The sequence below is a fragment of the Astyanax mexicanus genome, chromosome 10 (assembly GCF_023375975.1).
Source record: "Astyanax mexicanus isolate ESR-SI-001 chromosome 10, AstMex3_surface, whole genome shotgun sequence".
Classification (NCBI taxonomy): Eukaryota; Metazoa; Chordata; class Actinopteri; order Characiformes; family Acestrorhamphidae; genus Astyanax; species Astyanax mexicanus.
The window spans coordinates 39,325,560-39,348,357 of NC_064417.1; the positions used below are offsets into that span (position 1 = coordinate 39,325,560).

Genomic DNA, 22,798 nt, shown 5'->3' on the forward strand with positions numbered 1-22,798 from the left:
ATGTTTTTATATATATACATATATATAGGAAAGGTTTTCGTTAATAAATACTTTAATCAAAGTTTTTGCAACAAAATATGTTCTTAAAGGTAATATATTATACCTGTCCTATCATTTTTATTTATTTACATTAAATATTATATTTTTAATGCTTAATTAAAAATAGTGCAAAGTGAAAAATGTTTTAACACGGATCGTCACTGTCATGCAAAAACCTTGAATCTCCTGAATTTATTTTCAGGTTTTTTTTTAACAGTTTTACATAATTTGGTATAGTCAGTTAGTTGTTATTTACTTTGTGCCAAAATATCCTGATCAATGGGCCAATAGAAATACTCCAAAATGACAAAACCATTTTAAATAGGCTTCTATTGAAAGTTAACTGGCTAACTCGAAGATACAAGCTTTTTGCGTGATATTGGAGATCATTATATTATATTGTACACTTGCACAGTAAATTTCCCAGCGTAAATTTAACACGGAAAGAGCTGGCAAATTTACTGTGTGTGTAATGGTGTAAACATGTGATTTAAATACAGCTCTGGAAAAAAAAAAAGATTTTTTTTTTTTTTACCAAATTGAAAACCTCTGGAATATAATCAAGAGGAAGGCGGATGATCACAAGCCATCAAACCAAGCTGAACTGCTTGAATTTTTGTACCAGTAGTGGCATAAAGTTATCCAAAAGCAGTGTGTAAGACTGGTGGAGGAGAACATGCCAAGATCCGTGAAAACTGTGATTAAAAACAGGGTTATTCCACCAAATATTGATTTTTGAACTCTTAAAATTGAATATGAACTTGTTTTCTTTGCAATATTTGAGGTCTGAAAGCTCTGCATCTTTTTTTGTTATTTTTAGCCTTTTCTCATTTTCTGCAAATAAATGCTACAAATGACAATATTTTTAATTGGGATTTGGGAGAAATGTTTTCCGTAGTTTATAGAATAAAACAACAATGTTCATTTTACTGAAACATAAACCTATAAATAGCAAAATCAGAGAAACTGATTCAGAAACTGGAGTGGTCTCTTAATTTTTTCCAGAGCTGAATGTAATTTTAATAACATATGCATGAAATTATAATGTGTGCGTAGAGAATTTCAAACCAATCAGAGATTAAAAAAGATGATCATTACAGAACTTCTCAGACGATCCTCTTCAAATAGGATGAAACGATTTATGAGTAAGCGTATCATCTCAGGAGTCATTTGGGAAATTGCAGATCAATAATTTGTTTCAAGCCACTCTCAGTTTGGAAAATTGCTTCTGTGCCCTGCTCTGACTCCACTGATGAAATCCGCGCTGTTAGAGCTGTCTTAGAGCTGTGTTTTTAAAGCCCAGATGAACTGAGTTAAATATCACACTCATAGAAACAGGCAGGGATAAGGCCAGGCCCTGCTTTTATCTTGGGCTGGATGTCAAAATCCAGTACTTCATACATGAAGTACTGACCTAGTAATCCCAGGTACAGGTACAGAGAGTTAGGTATTCAGTTTATCAGCACTGGTGAGCTGATTAGAATTCTTGTTTCAAAATTTGTGATGCACATCTCTGTTACTTTAAAACTCCTTTCACTATATAAACTCTTACTTCCAGCACCATGCTGGCTTAAAATACACTAACTTTGTGATTTAAAGGAGATACTATTAAACAGCAGTCATTCAGAAATCAGAATTGGTCTTGTCAAGGTATTGGTACAGTTGTATGCTAAAATTTGTTCAAATTATATGTTTTGTTGATGTTCTAAGTGAAGATAAATTCAACAAAAAAGAAAGTTAATTTTGCAATGATATACCAAATGTCATGAGACAGGAACTAGTGTTGTGTCCCATGACTTTTGCCAAATCTCATGAGATCTAAATAATTTTGCACTGTCATTCAGCATGTCATCCAATAGTCCAATAAAAGTCCAATAAAAAACAAGTATCTCCAAAACAGCCACTTACAGGAGAGAAAAAAAAATGTTCTAAACATTCAATGGAAGTCAATGTAAAAAGAGTTTGTTTCAGGTAATTTTTAAGTATTTCTATTGGTCTGTTCATCAAGAAATTGTGGCACAGTGTAAAGCACGGTTTGTCTGTTCAAATTATGTAGTAAACTTAAAATCGACAAAAATGGAGATACTTGTTTTTATTTGGACAGCGACGATATGAATGTGGAGACTCCTGCATTGAAGGTGGATGTGATTTCTGCCACAATTTTGCACAGACAATTCTACAATTAAGACGCTGCTGTTCATGATAATTACCACGCACTGCACTGTCCACTGTAGGTGGTAATAATACCTTCTATGCCATAGAATGTCCCATCCATTTGGAACCCACTATCAGACCTCACTTTACCACACTAGCCAGTGATCAACCTTCCTCACAAGTTAACACACCTTACACACTGCAAAAAACGTAATCTTAGGAAGCAAAATTATTAACTTTCAAGGCAATAAATCTTATTTTTGTCTCTGATAAGGGTTTTTGTCTTTCTAAGCATTTACTTGTGTAAATGTAAGATTATTTTACCTACATTTACTTAATGAGACTAATTTTTTTCACCTTATTTTTTTAAGTAGCTTAAACTTAAAATAACCACAAAAAGTCACCAGTCAAGTTATTCTGTTTCTTGTGTCCAAACGTAAGCCGAAAAACAGTGATATTTGCTTGATTTAGGTCTTACTTCATTCATTTTGAGACTTTGCGATTGCTTGTAATAATAAATCTTACTAAGAAAAAATAGCTTACCCCATTGGCATTTTTATTTGCTTTACATAAGCATAAACATCTTAATTTACATATATTCTGTCTAGTTTTTGCCAATGGATTTTTTTTGCAGTGCAATGTATACAAGTATAAGTAACACTTCATGATCAATCTACATATCAATTTACTGCATCCCATGAATTTTGGCAGGTGAGTGTCATTTTTACGATTTAGAGTTTTGTTTCTATTTTTTTAGTAAATTCAGCATATTTTGAAAAAGTCATTATTTTGCTTTATCAATTTCCAATGTTACATTAGAAAATAAACTATAAGTGTCCATTAAAAGGTTCAAACCTATGAGCTCTGTAAAGCATTTGTACATAAATTGATTTTAGAAATTGGAACTGTGCCGTCAGTTTGTGCTCATGGCATGGGAGCAGAATGTACAATTGTACAAGTAAAGGAACTTTGAGAACTTGGCTGAAGTTCAGGTGGCTTCTGCTTTCAGCTGGAAGGCAAGATCCCATCTAGATAAATAGAGTAAAGACATGATATGACTTGAGATCTGACTGAGTGAAATATATGGCTTCAAAATAAACTCTGCTCATTTCGTAACTGCATTTTCAAAATCAACAAAACATATAGTTTAATTAATTACAGGTGGCCCCAACTTTTGCATACAACTGGATTCAAGGGTGTAAAAAGTCAAAAATATACTTGAGTAAAAGTAAAAAAGCATCGACATTTAAACACACTGAAAAATGTCAAATTTAAAGAAAGGATTTTTTTTTTTTACAAATAATGTTTTTCTTTATTTTGTAACTTAGACTAATTAGCATAGTAGTGGGTTGTTTCATTTTACAATTATATAGTTGAATTATAATTGAATATTTCAATAATAACAAAACATATGAATGCACAGCCACTCAACTGACTGATAAGAACAATCTGAAGTCTTTTAAAGAGTTGTCATTCAATAAATTCCAAACCTTTTGGAAGATCTAATAGAGAAAAAAAGGGTGTTAGAAAGTTTAAATTTTGAAGAAAACTATGTAAATAACCCTGTCAATTACCAGGATTTCTGCGTTGATTACAAATAAAATATGGTTTGATACATTTGAATTAATTGTAACACTGAAGCTTCCTCCACCATGCTTCAAAGTTTGCATACAGTGTATTTTTCATCCAAACATACCACTCTGTAATTGAGCTAAAATGTTCCATTTTTGTATTATCTGTTTACTGAACTTTTTCTTGGGAACATTGTGGAATATTCCGGTGGTCAAACTTGAGATGAGCCAACATGTTTTTTTTTTTTTCACAGCAGTGGCTTTCTTCATTGGGTCTTTCTATTATATATATATTATTTTAAGTGTACTTATGTTTTAAAAGTTTGCAGTTAGTCTTTTTTACGTTTTTGATGGGTTGCTTTTCACCTCTTTTAGTCCTGCTGGTTGTGCTTAGAGTGAGGTTATTTTAATAGTGCTTATGTACTCCTTTGTCTTTAGCAATGCTTTCATAGCCAGCTTGTTTTCCAGCTTCATGCATTTTATAAATGCATTTAATATAGCACATAATTCGAGGTCTTCCTGATGTTGTTTGCATTGAGGCATATAAATACCAGATTTTTCAGTAACCAGGCTTTGTGTAAACCCACACTTCCAATCCAACCTTTTTACTCTTTACCACCTTTTATCAATTATCTTTTAGAGAGAACTATACATTGATACAGAGATTCACTTTCTTTTTCTATCCTGCAATGTGGATGTTTACTCAATCATTTCAATAAAACAAATGAACAGCATTTTTTGTGTGGTAGTGGTTTAGTCGTATGTACATGTTGTTGTCTATCATTGTGAATTTGATAATAATCAGACCATATTTTATTAGTAATCAATGCAGAAATCCAAAGCTTCACTCACTTTTTCTTGCATGTTCTCTTGTAAATGTAATTGAGTAAAAGTGCAAATACCCAGTTTTCCAACTACAAATTTTTAAAACATACTTTAGTATAGTATTGCAGTATTTCCCTCCTTGTTGGTTTCAAATCCTTACATTTTTAAGGATACCAGCCCTATTTCTGTCCACCTTCTCTTCATTTAGGTGGGATCTCTTGCACATTTAGATGGTTGTCTTAACAAACTGCAACAGATGTGTTTGAATCGTACATTAATCACTCAGTGCAAACAGAAGCATATACAAACGACACACTCAAACACACGACTGTATGTGTCCATTTCATCCGTAACAAAAAGCGAACAGCAAAATGGGTTATTTGACATGGGCAAACCCAGCACAAACACTGCTGTCAATAGTTGCACCATTTTTTTTCTTTCTTTTTTTCAGTCATTGCCTGTCTGTTTGAACAGCAGTTTTTGTGTGCTAGTTAAGTCACAGTGCTCGTCTCCTCTTTGAAAAAAAAAAACGAAACAAAAAAAATCCTTAACAATGGAACTTGAAAACAGCAAGCACAATCCTTTTGTACTCCTTTCGAAAATTGTGGTTGAGTACGCCATAGATAACTGCATTCAGGCAGCTGTTAAAATAAGCCATAAAGTAGCTGGCTGTGAAGAGCCATTCTGGTATGGCCTGGCCCAGTCTGGGGTGGACGGCCACGGCAAGGCCGATGAAGTTCAGCGGTGCCCAGCACACGGCGAACAGCACGAACACCACAAACATGGTCAAAAAGTTGCGGAAGTCGTGTGGCTTGATCTTGGGCCTGGTGTCGGGCTTGACCCGCCTGCGCACCTGAATCACAAGGATCCAGATGCGCAGGTAGCAGTACGTGACGATGCTGATGGGCAGGATGAAGTGCACCACCACCACCAAGATGGTGTAAAGTGAGCTGACCGACTGGGCGAAGGTGCACGAGTAGACCCGAGGGTCATACTGCAGAGACTCCACGAACCAGTTGGGCACGATGGCCAGGATGGTCAGCGACCAGACCAGGACCACGTAGCACGCAGTGTTCTTGCTGGAGAAGAGCTTGTCATACTTAAGGCTGTGGCAGATGTAACAGTAGCGGTTGATGGCGATGCCCGTGATGTTGAAAATGGAGCCGATGACGCTGAGACCCATCAGGAAGCCGCTGATTTGGCAGTGGATGTTCCCTGCGATCCAGCCGTCGTGGAAGATAGCGGTCAAGACCAGCGGATAAGGGTAGATGGCCACAACTAGATCTGCTACAGCCAAACTCACCACAAAGGCATTTCCTGTAAAAGAAAGAGAGCAATTAAAAAAACAAGACAGGCTTAATGTGTAAACGCTGAATGAATTCTTACGTTTGGTTAGTGCATTTAATAAAGCATCAGTCACAAAACAAAATGACCTATGAGACTAAATCATGAAGGGTAGATTTAGTTGATAAAGTAAAAATTGAGATGCAAGATTTTTGTTTGGTACAGGACAGAAATTAAATACAAAAGTAGGGTTAATCAGAGTTTTCAGGAGTTTCTGAGAAACGTTAGCCCCATCAGAAAGCACTGTGTCAGTCATTTTTATAGATTGTGCACTTCAGTATCACATCAGTACAGATTCTTAGGTACATAAATCACATTTAAATCAATGTGTGTAAATATATTGTCATTTCTGTAGACTCTGGAGAAGGCATTTAGTACTACATAATAAGGTTGCTAGTTTTTTATTTATATGGCTGGTTATATTGCTGGTTATCATCTCATTTTTTGGCCGATAATTTGGCGCCAAAGCCAAATAGCCAAAACAATTTTTACAGACATACCGTTTAAAAAAAAATAGCTTTTATTGTGAATTTAAAGAGGTTTTATTTCAATGTATTTTTAGCTCTTTTTCATTCCTTTATCATGTCATTTTCACAATGTAAAAATTGTCTGGAGCGTTTAAAAGTATATGAAAAATCAACACAAGCTGAGACACAGGCTGATTGTATATTCCTCATTTCAAACAGATAAATACCCTTGTTAGTGGATCGTTTAGTCACAGCAATCTGTCATAAAACAATAGGCTAGTATACAATTATATGCTGTCAACAAGTCAGACTGAATTGTATACAGGCCTGCAGCTGTATGACCAATAGCTAAAATACTAGATTAGATATGAAAAACAAAACAAAGAATGATTGTGATCCAGTTTTGTGAAAGATCTAGCCTGCAAATAGAACACATACTCAAACTGATTTTGTAATGTACTGCTGTGAGATTTAATACACTACCAGCTGAGATACAGAACAATAACTATAAGTCCAAGAACTTACACTGTGCACACTGTAATCTTTTTGTGTATTCATACATATAATTCAGACTAACAGTATTAATTCAATACTGTCAAATTAGCTGTGACTGTTCTGCACTAACTCCCATTCTCATTCTCTCTACATATCCCATGACTCACTCTCACATTAGTCATATTTCTTCATTATTTTTCTTTTAGTCATCATTCTGCTTTCTTATATTTTTGTTGGGCTATCTGGTATCGACCTGAAAAGGATGAGTTCTCTTTCTGAGTCTTGATTCCTCTCAAGGTTTCTTCAAATCAAATAATTCCAAAAGGAAATAAAAATCAAAAAGGAGATCTTCATAATATCTCAGCATTGTCTCCTAGACAACAATGATATCAGATGGAAAAACAAAAGAGACTTTAGTATAAATCTCCTTCTGCTTCTCACGTCTCTACTGAGATAAAGAGCTCATGTGTCTTCTCTTGATGGTTTAGTGTAGTTATCAATGAAGTCTCACATTGTGCTCAAATATGTTGCAATAAAAACACACAACAACATCATTCACTAAATACAATAGTCTCAATACAATATGAACTACTCTTGGAATTTTTCTTTTTAATCAGGTGTGATTTAAGTACATTGATGTTTTAGTATTTGAACTTGTAGCAAAACTTTTTACTATGCAAAATGATATTTGTTCAAAAAAGGTTTATGAATAAATAGTTTAGATTGATTGAATTGAATGTGTTTAATTAAGGGTACAAAGCTTTAGTTCTAAACTTCTGAATGATTTTGTTTGAGCACTGAACCATCAGTGACAAAGCTGTGGATTTGATACCCAATCTGATCTCATATGTGTCTAAAACCAAATATGCATTTTTAACTGCTTTAACCTCAAAAGTATATCATGCCTCATTAGTATCTAATGCTATTTTTCCTTAGCAATTTTAGGAGAAACATATGTGACGAAACTGATCTCTAAATGAAACCTAAGTGGGTATCCCAAATAAGTCTCCCGAGACAATAAAGATTTTAATTTAACATTTGAGCAGTAAAAATTTCCTCTGGGTTATTTTTTTTTCACATTGCCAGAAACAGAATCTTAGCGCGAAATACATATAAACATAGGGGTTTGGGGAGTTCTAAATCAATCAGATTTCCTGGAAAAGGATCAAAGAAAGTCTATAGTTATTAATAAGTCTGTGTTTTGTTAAACACTGAGTGGGTAGTGAAGTGAAATGGTGTTTTTAGGAAGCAGTTCAGGTATACACTCCACCACAGTGCTCATCACACACGGAGTAGGACCAATCCGTAGCCACCTGTTCAGCCAGAAGGGATTTGGCTGCCTCATGAGCAATTGACATGCATGTAAAATTGCTGGAGAATCACCTCAATTTCAGAAATTAAAAAATCTTTCCTGTTGCTGAGCCCACTCACGCAGATTAAATAAAATGTCAGCGTGTTAAAATAAGTGTTCCGTTCACAGTGTTTCTTCCATTTCAAAGAGATTCTCTTACTCCGTCTCGTATTAGTATTTCTTCTGCTGCCTGCTGAAAAACAAAGTGTTGCCGTGGCTCAGGTGCCCAACTGTGTGACCGGAGGCGATGCTTTGAATTTCCAGAATTATTGAGCTCACATTTCACACCCAGCCATGCAGCAGCTAATCCTTCAGTATGAGCCTGCTGGACTGCTACGTGGACTACATTTCTAACATGATAGCCCCAGTACTCCAAGGGGGGTCTTAGCGCCCGCGCACGGAAAAAGATACTGCAAGATAATCGTACAGCAGTTGCTTTTTGTGTTTGTACAAAGTGGAGATGACAAAGCCTCCCGTGAGGGATACTGAGAAACCAACGTGTTTGTCTACTCAATTAGCTAGCACACTGAATGCTAGCTAGCTGCCATATTGAACTGAATAGCTTTACAAATACTTCTCACATGGGAACAATAGCGGATGTATTAAATTATATATATTGTTTTCTCACTCAGGTCCAGGATTTCTTCAGCTGAGCTGATTTTAAATTAGCAGATTAGGGATTTAGGGAACAGCAGCAGGATACCGCTAATGATACTCGTCGATACAGTGCTGGGTGTAAAATAGCAGGCAGGGTAGCTGGGGGAAGTGCAGTAGGTTTCAAATGGAACATATGAAGAGGCTCCTTCGGAAAAACCTGCGAGCGCTGGTGTAAATTTTTCATAGAATTAATCCATGGCCTGGGGTCAACTGAATGGGTAAATGTTCAGGAATGTGAGTGAAATGCTGTACAGTCGAGATAGTCTAGCTGAGAACGGACTCCTCAGTCTCTGGTGTCAACGGCAAGGCACTCAATATGCCAGCCTGCACTTATCTTTAAGGAGCCAGGCACACAAATCTCTTTTGCGAGTGCTGTAAATTAGGCCTGGCGTACGCTCTGAGGGAACTCAACTTCTACCAGGATGAAAGCACGGAGTTCTGGTCTGACGACTGCATCGACCAGTGCTCTGTAACAGTACACACTTCTTTTACATACTTTATTCACTCATTGTTTGGGCAAGTATAATAGTTGAGACACTTTCTCTATTGTGCATAGTTATACGCATTTATCTACTTGTGCTGAATGTACAATTTGGGCACCCTGGCTATATTTAATGATTTATTAATTAATTATTTTTTTATTAACTGTTACTGTTACTTTTACATTGACATGCCGAAGGTCATGGGATAGTATAGTAGTAAACTGATCATCAAGTGTTAGGCCAGGGGATATCTAGGGAATGCCGATACATGTATAAGCTGTGAGGTGTTATCTTATTAGTGATGTTCAGAGGTGGGTAGAGTAGCCAAAAACAGAAGAGAATGTAGAAGTACTGTTACTTAAAAATAATACTGAAGTATATGTTAAAGTGGTCATTTGAATTATTATATTAAGGAAAAGTATTCATTAAAAAACACTACTCAAATAGGGAGTAAATTTCTCAATCTCATTTAACAACTTGCCAGCTTAGGAAATTATTGGCAAACACAGCTCAAGAAGTGAACATCACTACCCTCTAACATACATGATAAAATCATGCACAACTTTACTAACCTATCACAGCTAAAGCAAAATTATTTTAACCACAGAGTCATGCCTGTCACACTTTTCTCAGTATTACATTACCTGCCACTGTTTACCTGTTAACTTCACCAATCCATTAGCCACCCTGTTTTCTCAGTTCTTGCCATTGAAAGGTCCATGATTTTAGGCTGGTAGAGAAGACAGTGCATGATATAACTGCGGGTTTTGGTAGCCTGTAGTGAAAACATTGATTTGATATAAGGCCAGGGTTGCCTATATATGAGGCCTACAATAAGCAGTCCTGTCAATAAAAACTGTCATCTTTCATATGTAATACTAACATTAAAAGAGGCACTAAAACCCTAAATCATATTTTTAAATTAGTAGCTAAAATGTGTTCCTTTAAAGTTGTGAAACATACCAGTCCTGCTTAAATAAATAAAGCATTAAATAAATTATAAACATTTCCTAAACTTAAAAAGCGCTTTTTTTGTGATCATTTTCGCCTCTGCATTAGGTGTGGATGATGTGTCCTTGTACTTTGGTACATGGACACTCACAATATGCAAATCAGTCAATCAATAACACCACCTCCCTGGCGATGTACAACCATCTGCATCTCACTGCTATCAGAGGCGCACTGCACAGCCCAATCAGCTCTCTTCCCTGCCCCGCCCTTAAACCCATACATCACCCATGCCCCTCCCAAACTATCCATTCCTCCCATTAATTTGAGCTGAGGGTGGGTTCAGCTAAAATCAGGGTGTGTAGTTACCCTTTAATAACTCACATCATTATGAAGCTTTTCTTGCGACACTAACTGTCATTTTTACTATGTTCAAAGTAATTAAAATGTAGCTGTGCATTAACATTGTCACTTTGTTCAAATTTGTCACTTTGCATAAAACCACAAAAATCTTTAACTGTAACCCTGACAAGAAAATTTGCATAATATTGCACAATAGTAAAACTGAAGTTCTTCTTCAGTTGTTCACCAACGTGTGTTTCAGAACTTTCGAATCGGACAGTTCTTCGCGCCTGACACTCTGGCTGAAACTCCACCCTCTTTGACTAGGTCTGCCTAACAACAGAGCGATCTATATTCTGATTGGCTCAACGAGAGTACATTATAATATGCAGCCGATGGATTGGCAAGCGTGAGAAATACCATGTGTGGCGTGTGAGCGCGTGAACTCGCTGAGGTGCGTGTGTCACACGCTCAAAGCGTGAGACTTGAGAACACTGGGGGTGGGAGATTTCTTTATCTCTTTGCATCTCACTTATGATCAAAGACCCTTTTTACACCTGGTCTTGTATCTTGATAAGGGTTTTAGGATAAAATTTTAGCCACATGCATTTACACTTGGTTGTCAAGTCTCAAATCTGAATCTTAAATGTGATTTGGTGCATTTACACTTGCGTTTATCCAGATTTAATCCTGATACTCAATACACGAAAAGTGTCTTTTTACCAAGTATCAAGTATGGAAAATTGTCTGACCAATGTGAAAAAATGTCTTCTCATAGAAAAATATAGCATATTTCATTTATTCCAATGTAAACCAATACACTTTTGTTGTCCTAATGTACACCAAATTTGGACATTTGGCTCTTTTTTTTTTAATCAATAGATTTTAAAGGGTTTGTCCTACTTGTTGGTATCCAGAAAAGGATTTTTACTAGATTTTGGAGAATCACTGTGAAGATCTGATTGCAACAGGAGTCTTAAAGAAGTCAGGATGTTGGTTAATCACCATTCAGCATCATTTATACCAACTCCCCATCTTATCTCAAAAGTACTGGATAAAGCCTGATCATTCCAGTGAACACAGTTCCACTCTCTGCTTTACAACTCAAGCATTAGACCTGCTGCCAGTAGCTCCATGTTTATCTGCTGCAAAAAGCTCTGATAACTGTTTATAGGCATTTGCACATCTGTGTCAGCAATGGTCGCAATTTTATTTAACCAAGTCCACATATATGTGGACATAGCATCCAGTGTATCATAGCATCACCTCCTAACTACGGTGGCCGAGAAAGCCCAACGCAGTGCAAATTGAAAAGCGCTGCAAAAGCACAAAACACATCCATCAAAATTACAACACAGGCGCAGCAACTAGAAAAACGCGCTGCAAAAAGAAAAACGCGCTGCAAATAGAACCACAACACAACGGAAGTGAGTCACAACACAACGGAATTTTCCCGGGGGACCTTAAAAGATACTGTACCAGCTAAGCTGCGTCTTCAGTAACGTCTCGGACTTCACTATGTGTACAAAGGACAATAAGTGGCAAACAAGGCGTTTTGTGAAGCAGAACTTTTAATAATATGCACACAACCGTGGCAATCACAGGAAATAAACATAACTTACTTTTCAGAAGCTTGTTTGCCACTTATTGTCCTTTGTATACAGCTGGTACAGCATCTTTTAAGGTCCCCCGGGAAAATTCCGTTGTGTTGTGACTCACTTCCGTTATGTTGTGGTTCTGTTTGCAGCGCGTTTTTCTATTTGCAGCGCGTTTTTCTATTTGCTGCGCCTGTGTTGTAATTTTGATGGATGTGTTTTGTGCTTTTGCAGCGCTTTTCAATTTGCACTGCGCTGGGCTTTCTCGGCCACCGTACCTAACCACACAGGGCTTACCTGCACCGTATGACTGAATAAATACCAACTGATGCTGTACAGAGACAGCAGACGCAGGAACCTCCTTCTAGTACAAAAATAAATCCTTAAAAAAAGATGTTCAGCCACAGACAGCACATGGACACGTGAACAGCTTATAGGTCAACCAGTTATAGGTCATGCAGTGCTTTTCCTCACATGATTTTGTGACACGAGTCATACTCTTCATCCTCAAATAGCTACTACCAGCAGTTATGGATGTTGGTACATGTGCATGTCTAATATGTTAATATGTGTGAACAGGAATAGAATATTCAGATAGACACAGCAGATAAGTGAAATTGTTTTATTAGAATAGATTCATACTGTGTTGATTGGATATGTTGCTGTTTTTTTAACTAAGAGAGTTGGAAAAGCCACCAATCTAGGTGTTTGTGAAGTGCTGAGCATGTTTTCTCATTTTCATGAGTTTTGTTTTTGAGAGATGCTCCTCATTCTTGAAGAGGCAATTTCCTATAAGAGGCATTTCATTCATTCATACTGACTTGGTAAGTGCCTGATGAACTGTTTTTAAACGCTCATACCGAAGAACTGGCTTTTTCCACTATAGGGTCAGTAAGAAGAGCTATTAGTATTAGTATTAGTAAGTAGTATTAGTAAGTAGTATTTTTTTCTTTTTTTTTTGTATCTTGATAAGGGTTTTAGTATAAGATATTAGCCATATGCATTTACACTTGGTTGTCCAACGCACCTTCAGTGAAATGGCTTAAGTGATTGTTTCATTGTTTTATATATCATTTGAACAAACAGACAAAAACAAGTTTAAGAAATAAAACCTAATCTCCTTTTATTTGTGTTTTGGTACATTCACATTTGCATCTTTATTCGGTTTGGCTTTACCCAGATATAATCCTGATACTCAACACACAAAGTGCCCTTTTGCCAAGTATCAAGTATGGAAAACTAGTAAGTAAGTTTAAGTAAGTTAAGTTTAAGTAGTATTTTTTTCCTTCACAACTGTTACTATTACATTGGCATGCCAAAAGTCATGGGATAGTATGTAAATTAATCATAAAGTGCTAGCTTGGGGGTTCACTTGGGAACACCAGACATGTATAAGTTGTGAGGTGTTATCTTGTGAGTCAGGTTAAACACTTACCAGTGTTTAGAGAAGCAGTGTGAAGATATAGTTGTTAGAGAGGTACAAAATGAATGTGTTTAGTAAACTCTGCTGTTTTTATATACAGCCTTGGTCAAAATAACTACCGTACCATTAGCATTGCTGTTAGCATCACCTCTTTGCCCTAAACATCACCTTGCTACAGTTAACATCACCTCTCTGTTGTTAGCATTGCCTCTGCACTGTTAGCATTGCCTCTGCACTGTTAGCATTGCCTCTGCACTGTTAGCATTGCCTCTGCACTGTTAGCGTTACCTCTGCACTGTTAGCATTGCCTCTGCACTGTTAGCATTGCCTCTGCACTGTTAGCATTGCCTCTGCACTGTTAGCATTGCCTCTGCACTGTTAGCATTGCCTCTGCACTGTTAGCGTTACCTCTGCACTGTTAGCATTGCCTCTGCACTGTTAGCATTGCCTCTGCACTGTTAGCGTTACCTCTGCACTGTTAGCATTGCCTCTACACTATTAGCGTTACCTCTGCACTGTTAGCATTGCCTCTGCTCTGTTAGCATTTCCACTGCACTATTAGCATTTCCTCTGCACTGTTAGCATTTCCACTGCACTGTTAGTATTGCCTCTGTTCTGTTAGCATTGCTTCCGCACTGTAAGCATTGCCTCTGCACTGTTGGCATTGCCTTTGTTCTGTTAGCATTGCCTCTGTTCTTTTAGCATTGCTTCCGCACTGTTAGCATTGCCTCTGTTCTGTTAGCATTGCCTCTGCACTGTTAGCATTGCCTCTGCACTGTTAGCATTGCCTCTGTTCTTTTAGCATTGCTTCTGCACTGTTGGCACTGCCTCTGTTCTTTTAGCATTGCTTCCACACTGTTAGCATTGCCTCTGTTCTGTTAGCATTGCCTCTGTTCTGTTAGCATTGCATCTGCACTGTTAGCATTGCCTCTGTTCTGTTAGCATTGCCTCTTCACTCTTAGCATTGCCTCTGCACCTTTAGTATTGCCTCTGTTCTGTTAGCATTGCCTCTGCACTGTTAGCATTGCCTCTGCACTGTTAGCATTGCCTCTGTTCTGTTAGCATTGCCTCTGCACTGTTAGCATTGCCTCTGCACTGTTGGCACTGCCTCTGTTCTTTTAGCATTGCTTCCACACTGTTAGCATTGCCTCTGTTCTGTTAGCATTGCATCTGCACTGTTAGCATTGCCTCTGTTCTGTTAGCATTGCCTCTTCACTCTTAGCATTGCCTCTGCACCTTTAGTATTGCCTCTGTTCTGTTAGCATTGCCTCTGCACTGTTAGCATTGCCTCTGCACTGTTAGCATTGCCTCTGTTCTGTTAGCATTGAATTGCATAGCATTATCAAAGTTATTGTTTGCAAAAAATGTGTAAAATGTAATGCAAATGTGAAAAAAGTATATAACTTTTTTTTCATTAGTGTAAGGTTGCTTTTTAAATTGGTGTCAAGGAGGTCAGCATAGTGCCATATGAATGATTATAATTATATGTTGGGTAAAAGTAAAGTATTTTTTTATTACATACTATAACAATACAGCAACTGTCCACAATCAAAGCCTATTGTTAACCAGCTAAAATGAAATGTGTTTTTTTCTTTTTCTCTTTCTAGAACTGTTTTAGTAAGATCAATATGTTTATCATATGAAATGAGCATTAACCAACAAAATACAGGAAAAAAACACCTCAATTTAGAGCAAGCCAAGCAAATAATTAACTTTGGATTTTAGCTGAAATATGTGGATGTAAGAGCTATCTCATTCCAAAGACAATCAATCACTTTGTCTGAGGAGAATGATTACTGCACGCATCCACCATGACTTTCTGCTGTACATCCACACAGCTTTAAAGGTCAGTCTGAATTAAAAAACGGAGCTGGGCCATGGCATTGATTGTGGGACTGAACTTGAGCGCGCTGAAGAACAAACAGCGCTGACTGCAGTGCCTTTAGTATGAGCTGGACTCCTGACAGGAGCAGGTCTGATCAGTCTGTTTAGCAGGAGTGCACACTTCACAGTATCAGTCCTTAAAACAGTGATTTTTTTAAGAGCAAGATATAAAACTGGGAGAGTTGCTGATTTATAGCAGTGACTTTGGAATCTAATTTAGTTCTAAACCAAGGATGGACCATTCTGACCCTCAAGGGCTTGTTTTTTGCAGTTTTGTGCATTTTATGCTCAACACATCTCATTAAACTCATCTGTTATGTACAAGGTTTAGTAGGTCTGTTAGAGCAGAAAAAACAGCAAATTGTGCTGGACTCCAGCCATTATTGGCCACACCTGTCACCCCCCTAAACCGAAATGAAATGTGTATAAATTTTTTTATATTTTGCAATACAAAAAGAAAGAATATTTAACCTTGGGTAACAGTTTACTTGGATGGTCCTTTTGTTGGCCTCAATTAATGCTCAACTGACATTCAAATAACATTCAACTGCATATCTATTAAATGCAATTAAACTGAAAGCTGATGATTAAATTTAAATGATTCTTTATTGAATGTTACTCTACATCCAACTCTAACCCAAACTCTAATTTTTACAAGGTTTAGATTTAAAGTTTAGTTTAAGGTTATGGTTAGGGTTATGTGTAGGTTTAGGTCTTTTTTTGCGGTTGATTAATGGCTAAGGTTAAGGTTAGGGTTTATTTTGAATGTCCTGGAGGATATGTGTGTGGGGTCTCCTTCAATAAATGTGTATGTAATTTCTGCCAGACTCACTTTTCAATTTACACTAACAATTCACTGCACTGTCCACTGTGGGTGGTAATGCCCTCTATGATGTATTCCCTTCAGAAATGGAACATTCCATGCATCTGGCACCCACCATCAAGCTGCACTCCAACTACAATAATTCACATTATTTTGCCATAAGCCCCATTTTTCAGCCTCACTCACAAGACAACTCCTCACAGATTTCTCCAGTTTTCCTAAAGTATCACTTCATGATTAATTACATACTGCTATCTCATTACTTTTGACATACCAGTGTATTTTGGCACACCAGCAACAAACAAACAAAGAAACAGTTTAATGGTCACAAACGAATTTACTTTAAAATAAAAAGTGTTTTTTAGTAAATAGTTCTGTATAGCATATAGCATTTTCTTAAAAATTAACATATCATATTTGTATCTATTGTAATAGTGTCTTGGACTTATTTACACTTGCATATAATTCTAATACTCAAGCCCCATAAAGACATTTAAACTTGTTTACACCTGGTTCCTTCATAAGTCTTGAGTATCAGGTTTATATCTGGATAAAAATAAAATTATATGCAAGTATAAACACACCCAAAACTAATTCAAAACAGGTGCACATTCTTTGATCACTGAAACCAGTTTAGGAGGTGGTCTGAGATGCATTAAAGCCACGTGGTACAGCAGTGTAAATGGTTCAGTTTCTTCCAGAAAAAAATCAACAGCCTAGACTTCTTCCAGTAGATCTGCAATTAGCAATCAGATTTCAGTCTGACTAAAAGCAGAGATACTTCAGATAATCGAGTGTAAATGCATGTCATTAAAATCTTATCAGGATCCAATTTAGATTCTTATCACATAAAGTGACCAGGTGTAAACGAGTTCAGAGGTATAGATCTGTAGCCTTTGTAAAATAACCCTTTTTATCCTCCTAAACTTCTCAGAACCACATATTTTCTGGCTTTTTTTTTACCTTACTTTTATAACTACATATGGCTTACTTTAATAATATATATAGCTCAGCCAGTCCACATTGCTTTGCATGTAGTTACTAATTAGTAATCATTAGAGTGTAATAACAGTCTTGGAGGATTATATATAGTTCTATATTATAGTGCAACACAACAAACAGAGGGCTCTTCACATGTTCATTATACTGTATAAGCCTGAATATTTCTGGTTAAACGGTTCTTTTGATGGAAAGTATATTTAGTATGCACTAGGTTCTCCATCCTATAGAGAAGACATTTTTAACTAAGCAAAGAACCACTTAAGCATTCAAAGGGTTCTTGAGGGGTTCATGTTTCTATACAGATTTGTGCTTGATACAGTATGTGCTTAAAAGGGTTCTATAGTATCAAAAAGATTTGTAACAATATTGAATTCTAATTGTGTGAATATATTTAGAACCAGTATTGCTAATAATAATGATATATATAGAACAATATAAATAACAATACACAACACTTTCTCCATCCATTAGAGAATGCAAAGAGCAACTTAAGCAAATGTATTGAGGGATTCACTTTTTACTCATGTACCACGTTCAAGCGTTATGTAGTATCAAACAAAAAAGGTTATTGGACTTGTAAAAGTTTTGCTTTTTCAAAGTTCTTAAAGACTAAATTAATACATATAAACCACTTTTTATGGTCTTTAAATAACTCATTATCTTTTGAGCATGATCTTCACAGAATATTTTGGTACTCTATACAACCCTTTTTGCTAAGACTGCATATTGTTGTTGTCCAATGAAAAACAAATATTTCCAAAACAGCACCTTTACAGGTGACATATCAACATTTCTATATTTTTAAAGAAAGTCAATGGAAAACAACTACTTTCAGATCATTTTGCAGAATTTCTATTGGTCCATTTATCAAGATATTTTGACAAGAGTGTAAGGGACAGTTTGTGTGTTTAAACTGTATAGTAAACTAAAAATCAACAAAAATGTTTTTTTTATTGCACAACGAAATTATATAACTTCCTAAAAGGTTATTTCTATAAAGAATAACCATTTAAACATTCAGAATGTTCCATTTGTATTTGCCATTGTCATATATGATAGAGTTGTCATTTCAGCTATATACTAATGAACCACTGAAGAACCTTTTTATTAAGGGTGTCATCAACATTTTGGATGTTTGGATGTAGTTATCGCAAATATAGGACAGATTATATTTACAGATAATCCTTTCTAACTTTACACTGAAGTGTAATTAAGTGTTGTCTGTTTAACTCTATAGATGCATCTTCCAAATGTCATCACCTGTCACATCTGTATGGTAAAGGGTGGACCAGCTGCTGCGCTCACAGATAAGCCCTATATGAGATGTGCAGCAGGTGACAGACAGTGAACACACACACATACATGCCGGTGCACGTGCTATTCCTCAGGATGGATCTGGACATAGATGGATATATTAGCAACTTGGTTTTTACCTGCTTTCCTGAGTTTCCTGTTTCTGAACACCGACACGATGACCAACAGGTTGCCCAGGACGTCTACGACGATGGTGGTGATGAGCACGCTGGACAGCAGTGTGACCACCCAGGGGAACGGCTGGCTCTGGTTGCGCCCGTCTCCAGCTGATGCGTTCCTCAGAGCTCCGTCGGTCGCCTCCACCATGCTCACTGCGTCCTCCGCGCCATGGGACAGGGGGAAGTGGCACGGCCCCGCGTGCCACCGGCATGCAGTGAGGCGCGCGTGCATTTAGCGCAAGCGTGCAGCCTGGGAGCTCGAGCCTGCGGCGCCGCTCCGCTGTCATCAGAGTCGCCCCGTGTCGCGCGCAGACCAGCAGCAGCAGCACCGAGACGCTGCAGCTGCGCCGCGCGCCACATCTCCCGCTCACAACACGCGCTCGGAGACGTCACCGGCGCTGCACGAGCGCGTCTGCTGCTGTGATGTTTGGATGTTTGGTTTGCAACAAACAACAGTTCGCTTTGCACGAAGCGTGGAAACGCGTGGCGCGTGGTTTTACGCACAGCGAGAATAAGAACGCGTATGCGTTTGTGAAAAAAATGCAAGGCAGAAACGTAAATTAACCTGTGCAAATACTTTATAGATTCCGCAAAAACATAAAAAAGCGTAAAATAAAACTAAAAAAAAACTCCAGAATCGTGTTCTGTATCGTATTCTTTACGGATTCGGATACGACTTTTGATGTTCCCGTATCTGTCTGAGCGCGTGTCTGTTCGCCGACTTCAGCAAGTCTCTGCCTCGTGCACGAATGACCATCCGTCCATCCGCACAGTCCACATTCATAAATTCATAAATCCATCATTATCCATCAATCTTTACAGAAGTACAGCTGTGCGTCATTCTCTGCTGCGCGCGCACGGGGCTCGTTCCTGACAACACAGCTGCTAAACCACTGGAGAGGCAGACAGAGAGAATGAGAGAGAGGGCTATTGAAACTTCTTCACATCTGTTGCACATCCCTGCATTTTTTCCCGCCCGTATTCCGGCAAACCCCGCCCCCTGAAGGCGGATTGGCCAGTATAATATCTGGCTCCCCACTCTACACTGCCACTGGCTAATAGCACTAATGCCCAATTAGTGAGGGACTGCTTCAGAGACTAAAACATCAGCAAATAGTATCACAGCAGGCGGGACTAAATAATCCAAGCCCAGGAGGATGCAAATACCACACCCCTAAAAGAGGGATGGTCAGTTTAGTAACTGTTCCCTATTCTACACTGCCACTGGCTAATAGCTCTCGGGGTCCAAGGTGTGAGGAACTGCTTATGAGTCTAAAACACCAAAAAAACACCAGTATTGCAGCAGGCTGATTGCAGCCATTCTTAGCTCTGGAGGGCGTGGCTTTTAATGAAACCAGGTAAAAAACAATGACAGAATTGTACTACAAAATTTACATAATTTGGTTTTGCTCCTATTCTGATTGACTTATATTATATCGTGCTCAGCTCAGTCTGGGAATGTACTGTTAGGAGTCTTGCCCAAGGACATGTATTGGTGTAGCATGCCTTGCTCATCTGGCCTGGGAGCTGAACTCAACTCCAGCTTGCCATGGGGAGAGCAATGCTGTTATCCACTATGCTGGACCAACCAACAACACGTACCTCATCCTACTCCACTGAGCTCTCTCTGCACCTGAAGTGCCTCCTCCTTTCCTAATGCATGTGTTGTAACCCCAGGTGTGGAAGAGAAAAGCCACCAAGCATCTGGAGGCAAATAATAAAAATATGGCACATCACGAAACTTGAAGGTTCCGGAAAGTCTCCTCAGTCCACTAAGACTGGATTTGGGGATACATATGAAAGGATCATGGCATGGAAACAGTAGGGGAACATACACTATATGGGGAGAAATATTAGGAAACCTACATATTACACCTTGAGGAGCTTTTATGACATCCCATGTGAAATCCATAGGCATTATTATGGAGTCTCCCCTTCCTTTGCAAATCTAACAGCAGGTATGGAACTCTGCAGTTATTGATCAGCAGGGTTGGTTGGAGACTTTTCTGCACTATGCCCCTCAGCGCTGTTTACACAGACATCTATTAAAAATATAGAATGATAGAACCGTCTTAATCTTCGAAGAAAGTCACTGAATATGAATCCATATCTATTTGTGACTGAAGCAACTACAAATTAACATATTGTACTTGAGATTGAGTCTATATTTTAGTCAGCAAAAAGAAAAAAGTTGCTCTACAATTTGTGTTTTTTGTTCTTTTCAATCAGAATTTCCAAAAAAAGATTATTTTAGGAAGGTATTGGTCCAGATTCTATACAAAATGTGTAGTGTAATATGCCCAGTCTGTTATAATCCGCTCTGACTTTAAACATCAGTGTATACAAGGCTTAAGATCTAGTTCATGTTCATTGGATGTTTTGCTAAATTGTTCCTTTAAGATCATTTTTTTGATCTATGGCCAGCGTCCAGCCATTAAATTTTCCAGTCTGATGATCATTTGATGTCTCCAAAGACCTAAACAAGGCTGCATTCATCTCACGGAGCATTCACTAAGCCTCTGAATTTATGATCCAACTATATGCATGTGCACTTGTCTTCCTGCAAGCCCACTTCATCCATCATGGCCTTTTGTTGAGGCTCGACATGCAGCGCTTCCGCTGGCCATATGTTATATTTCACCTTTTTGTTTGTGGTGCCATATTCAATAATATTTGCTCACAGTGATGTGCATGGCTCCACAGATTAGTAAATTACACCAAATGTTCACCTATCAGTCAGGAGGACTGCCATTTTTCAAGATAACAATACTGACATAATCAGTTTCCTCTCCATTCTCATCTGCTAGAGTGTGTCTCCCATAATTATTACAGCCTTGAATTGAGGGCACTGTGGGGAATAATGTAACTAAACACCAGTATGTGTGTGTGTGTTTTTGTATTCATTTTATTATGCATCCTAGGCCTATATATACAGCACTGGACAGAATGAAGAGACCACTTCAGTTTCTGAATCAGTTTCTCTGATTTTGCTGTTTATATGTATATGTTTGAGTAAAATAAACATTGATGTTTTATTCGATAAACTACGAACTTTTTTTTTTTGCAGAAAATGAGAAATGGAAATAACATAAAAGATGCAGAGCTCAAACCTCAAACAATGCGAAGAAAACAAGTTCAAAGAGTTCAAAAATCAATATTTGGTGGAAAAAACCCTGGTTTTAATCACAGTTTTCATGCATCTTGGCATATTCTCCTCCACCAGTCTTACACACTGCTTTTGGATCATTTTATGCCACTCCTGGTGCAAAATTTAAGCAGTTCAGCTTGGTTTGATGGCTTGTGATCATTCGTCTTCCTCTAGATTAAATTGCAGAGGTTTTAGTAAAATCAAAGAAACTCTTTTTCCAGAGATGTATGTATGTAATGTGTAATATATAGAAGAAAACACCTTAGTTAAACTTAGTTAGCCTCAAATAAACCCACAGTAAAGTTATTACGATGTGCTCATGGCAAGGCATTGTGAATCATCAAAGTTGAGGTGAGGCCTGATAGTGGGTACCAAATGGATGGGGCATTCCATTTCCGAGTTCCTTAATTCATTGGAATACATCATAGAGGGCATTACTATCCACATTTGGAGAGCACAGTGGATGGTAATGATTGTGAGTGGTGGCATCGTAAAGCAGCTCTGGCAGAATCCAGTGTCAGTGTCAGTGAAGGCTTGATACTAATTCCTGTCTCTTGACATTTGATTTGTCAAGTGTATTTCATCTCATCATGTTAAACAATTAATATAAGACCTTTAGTTTGAACCCATCTATTTTTCAAGTGAACACAAATATCTGTAAAGATATTTGTGAGACTAACCGGTCTTTCTAATTCCTCAGCTGTGCGTTGTTAGACTTATTGTTGAAACAAGCAACAGCTCTAAATGTCTAGTCTTGGTTCATGCCCTGGGTTTCA

General features: G+C 37.7%; 1 protein-coding gene across 1 annotated transcript; it reads right to left on the reverse strand.

Moving 5' to 3' along the window:
- Positions 1-4,353: 4,353 nt before the first annotated feature.
- On the reverse strand, positions 4,354-19,807 carry mtnr1al (melatonin receptor type 1A like). Its single transcript, XM_007246439.4, has 2 exons — positions 18,836-19,807; positions 4,354-5,906 (listed from the first exon to the last, which is right to left on the reverse strand). Exons 1-2 carry the CDS (start codon positions 19,104-19,106, stop codon positions 5,137-5,139), a joined length of 1,041 nt encoding a protein of 346 aa, XP_007246501.1. The 5' UTR covers positions 19,107-19,807; the 3' UTR covers positions 4,354-5,136.
- Between the last annotated feature and the right edge of the window lie 2,991 nt (positions 19,808-22,798).

Excerpts from the sequence above, each read along its gene's own strand:
- mtnr1al (XM_007246439.4), bottom strand. The coding sequence starts at position 19,106 with ATGCACGCGCGCCTCACTGCATGCCGGTGGCACGCGGGGCCGTGCCAC. Across the intron at positions 5,907-18,835 it reads CAGGAAACTCAGGAAAGCAG|GAAATGCCTTTGTGGTGAGT; the intron begins GTAAAAACCAAG and ends TTTCTTTTACAG.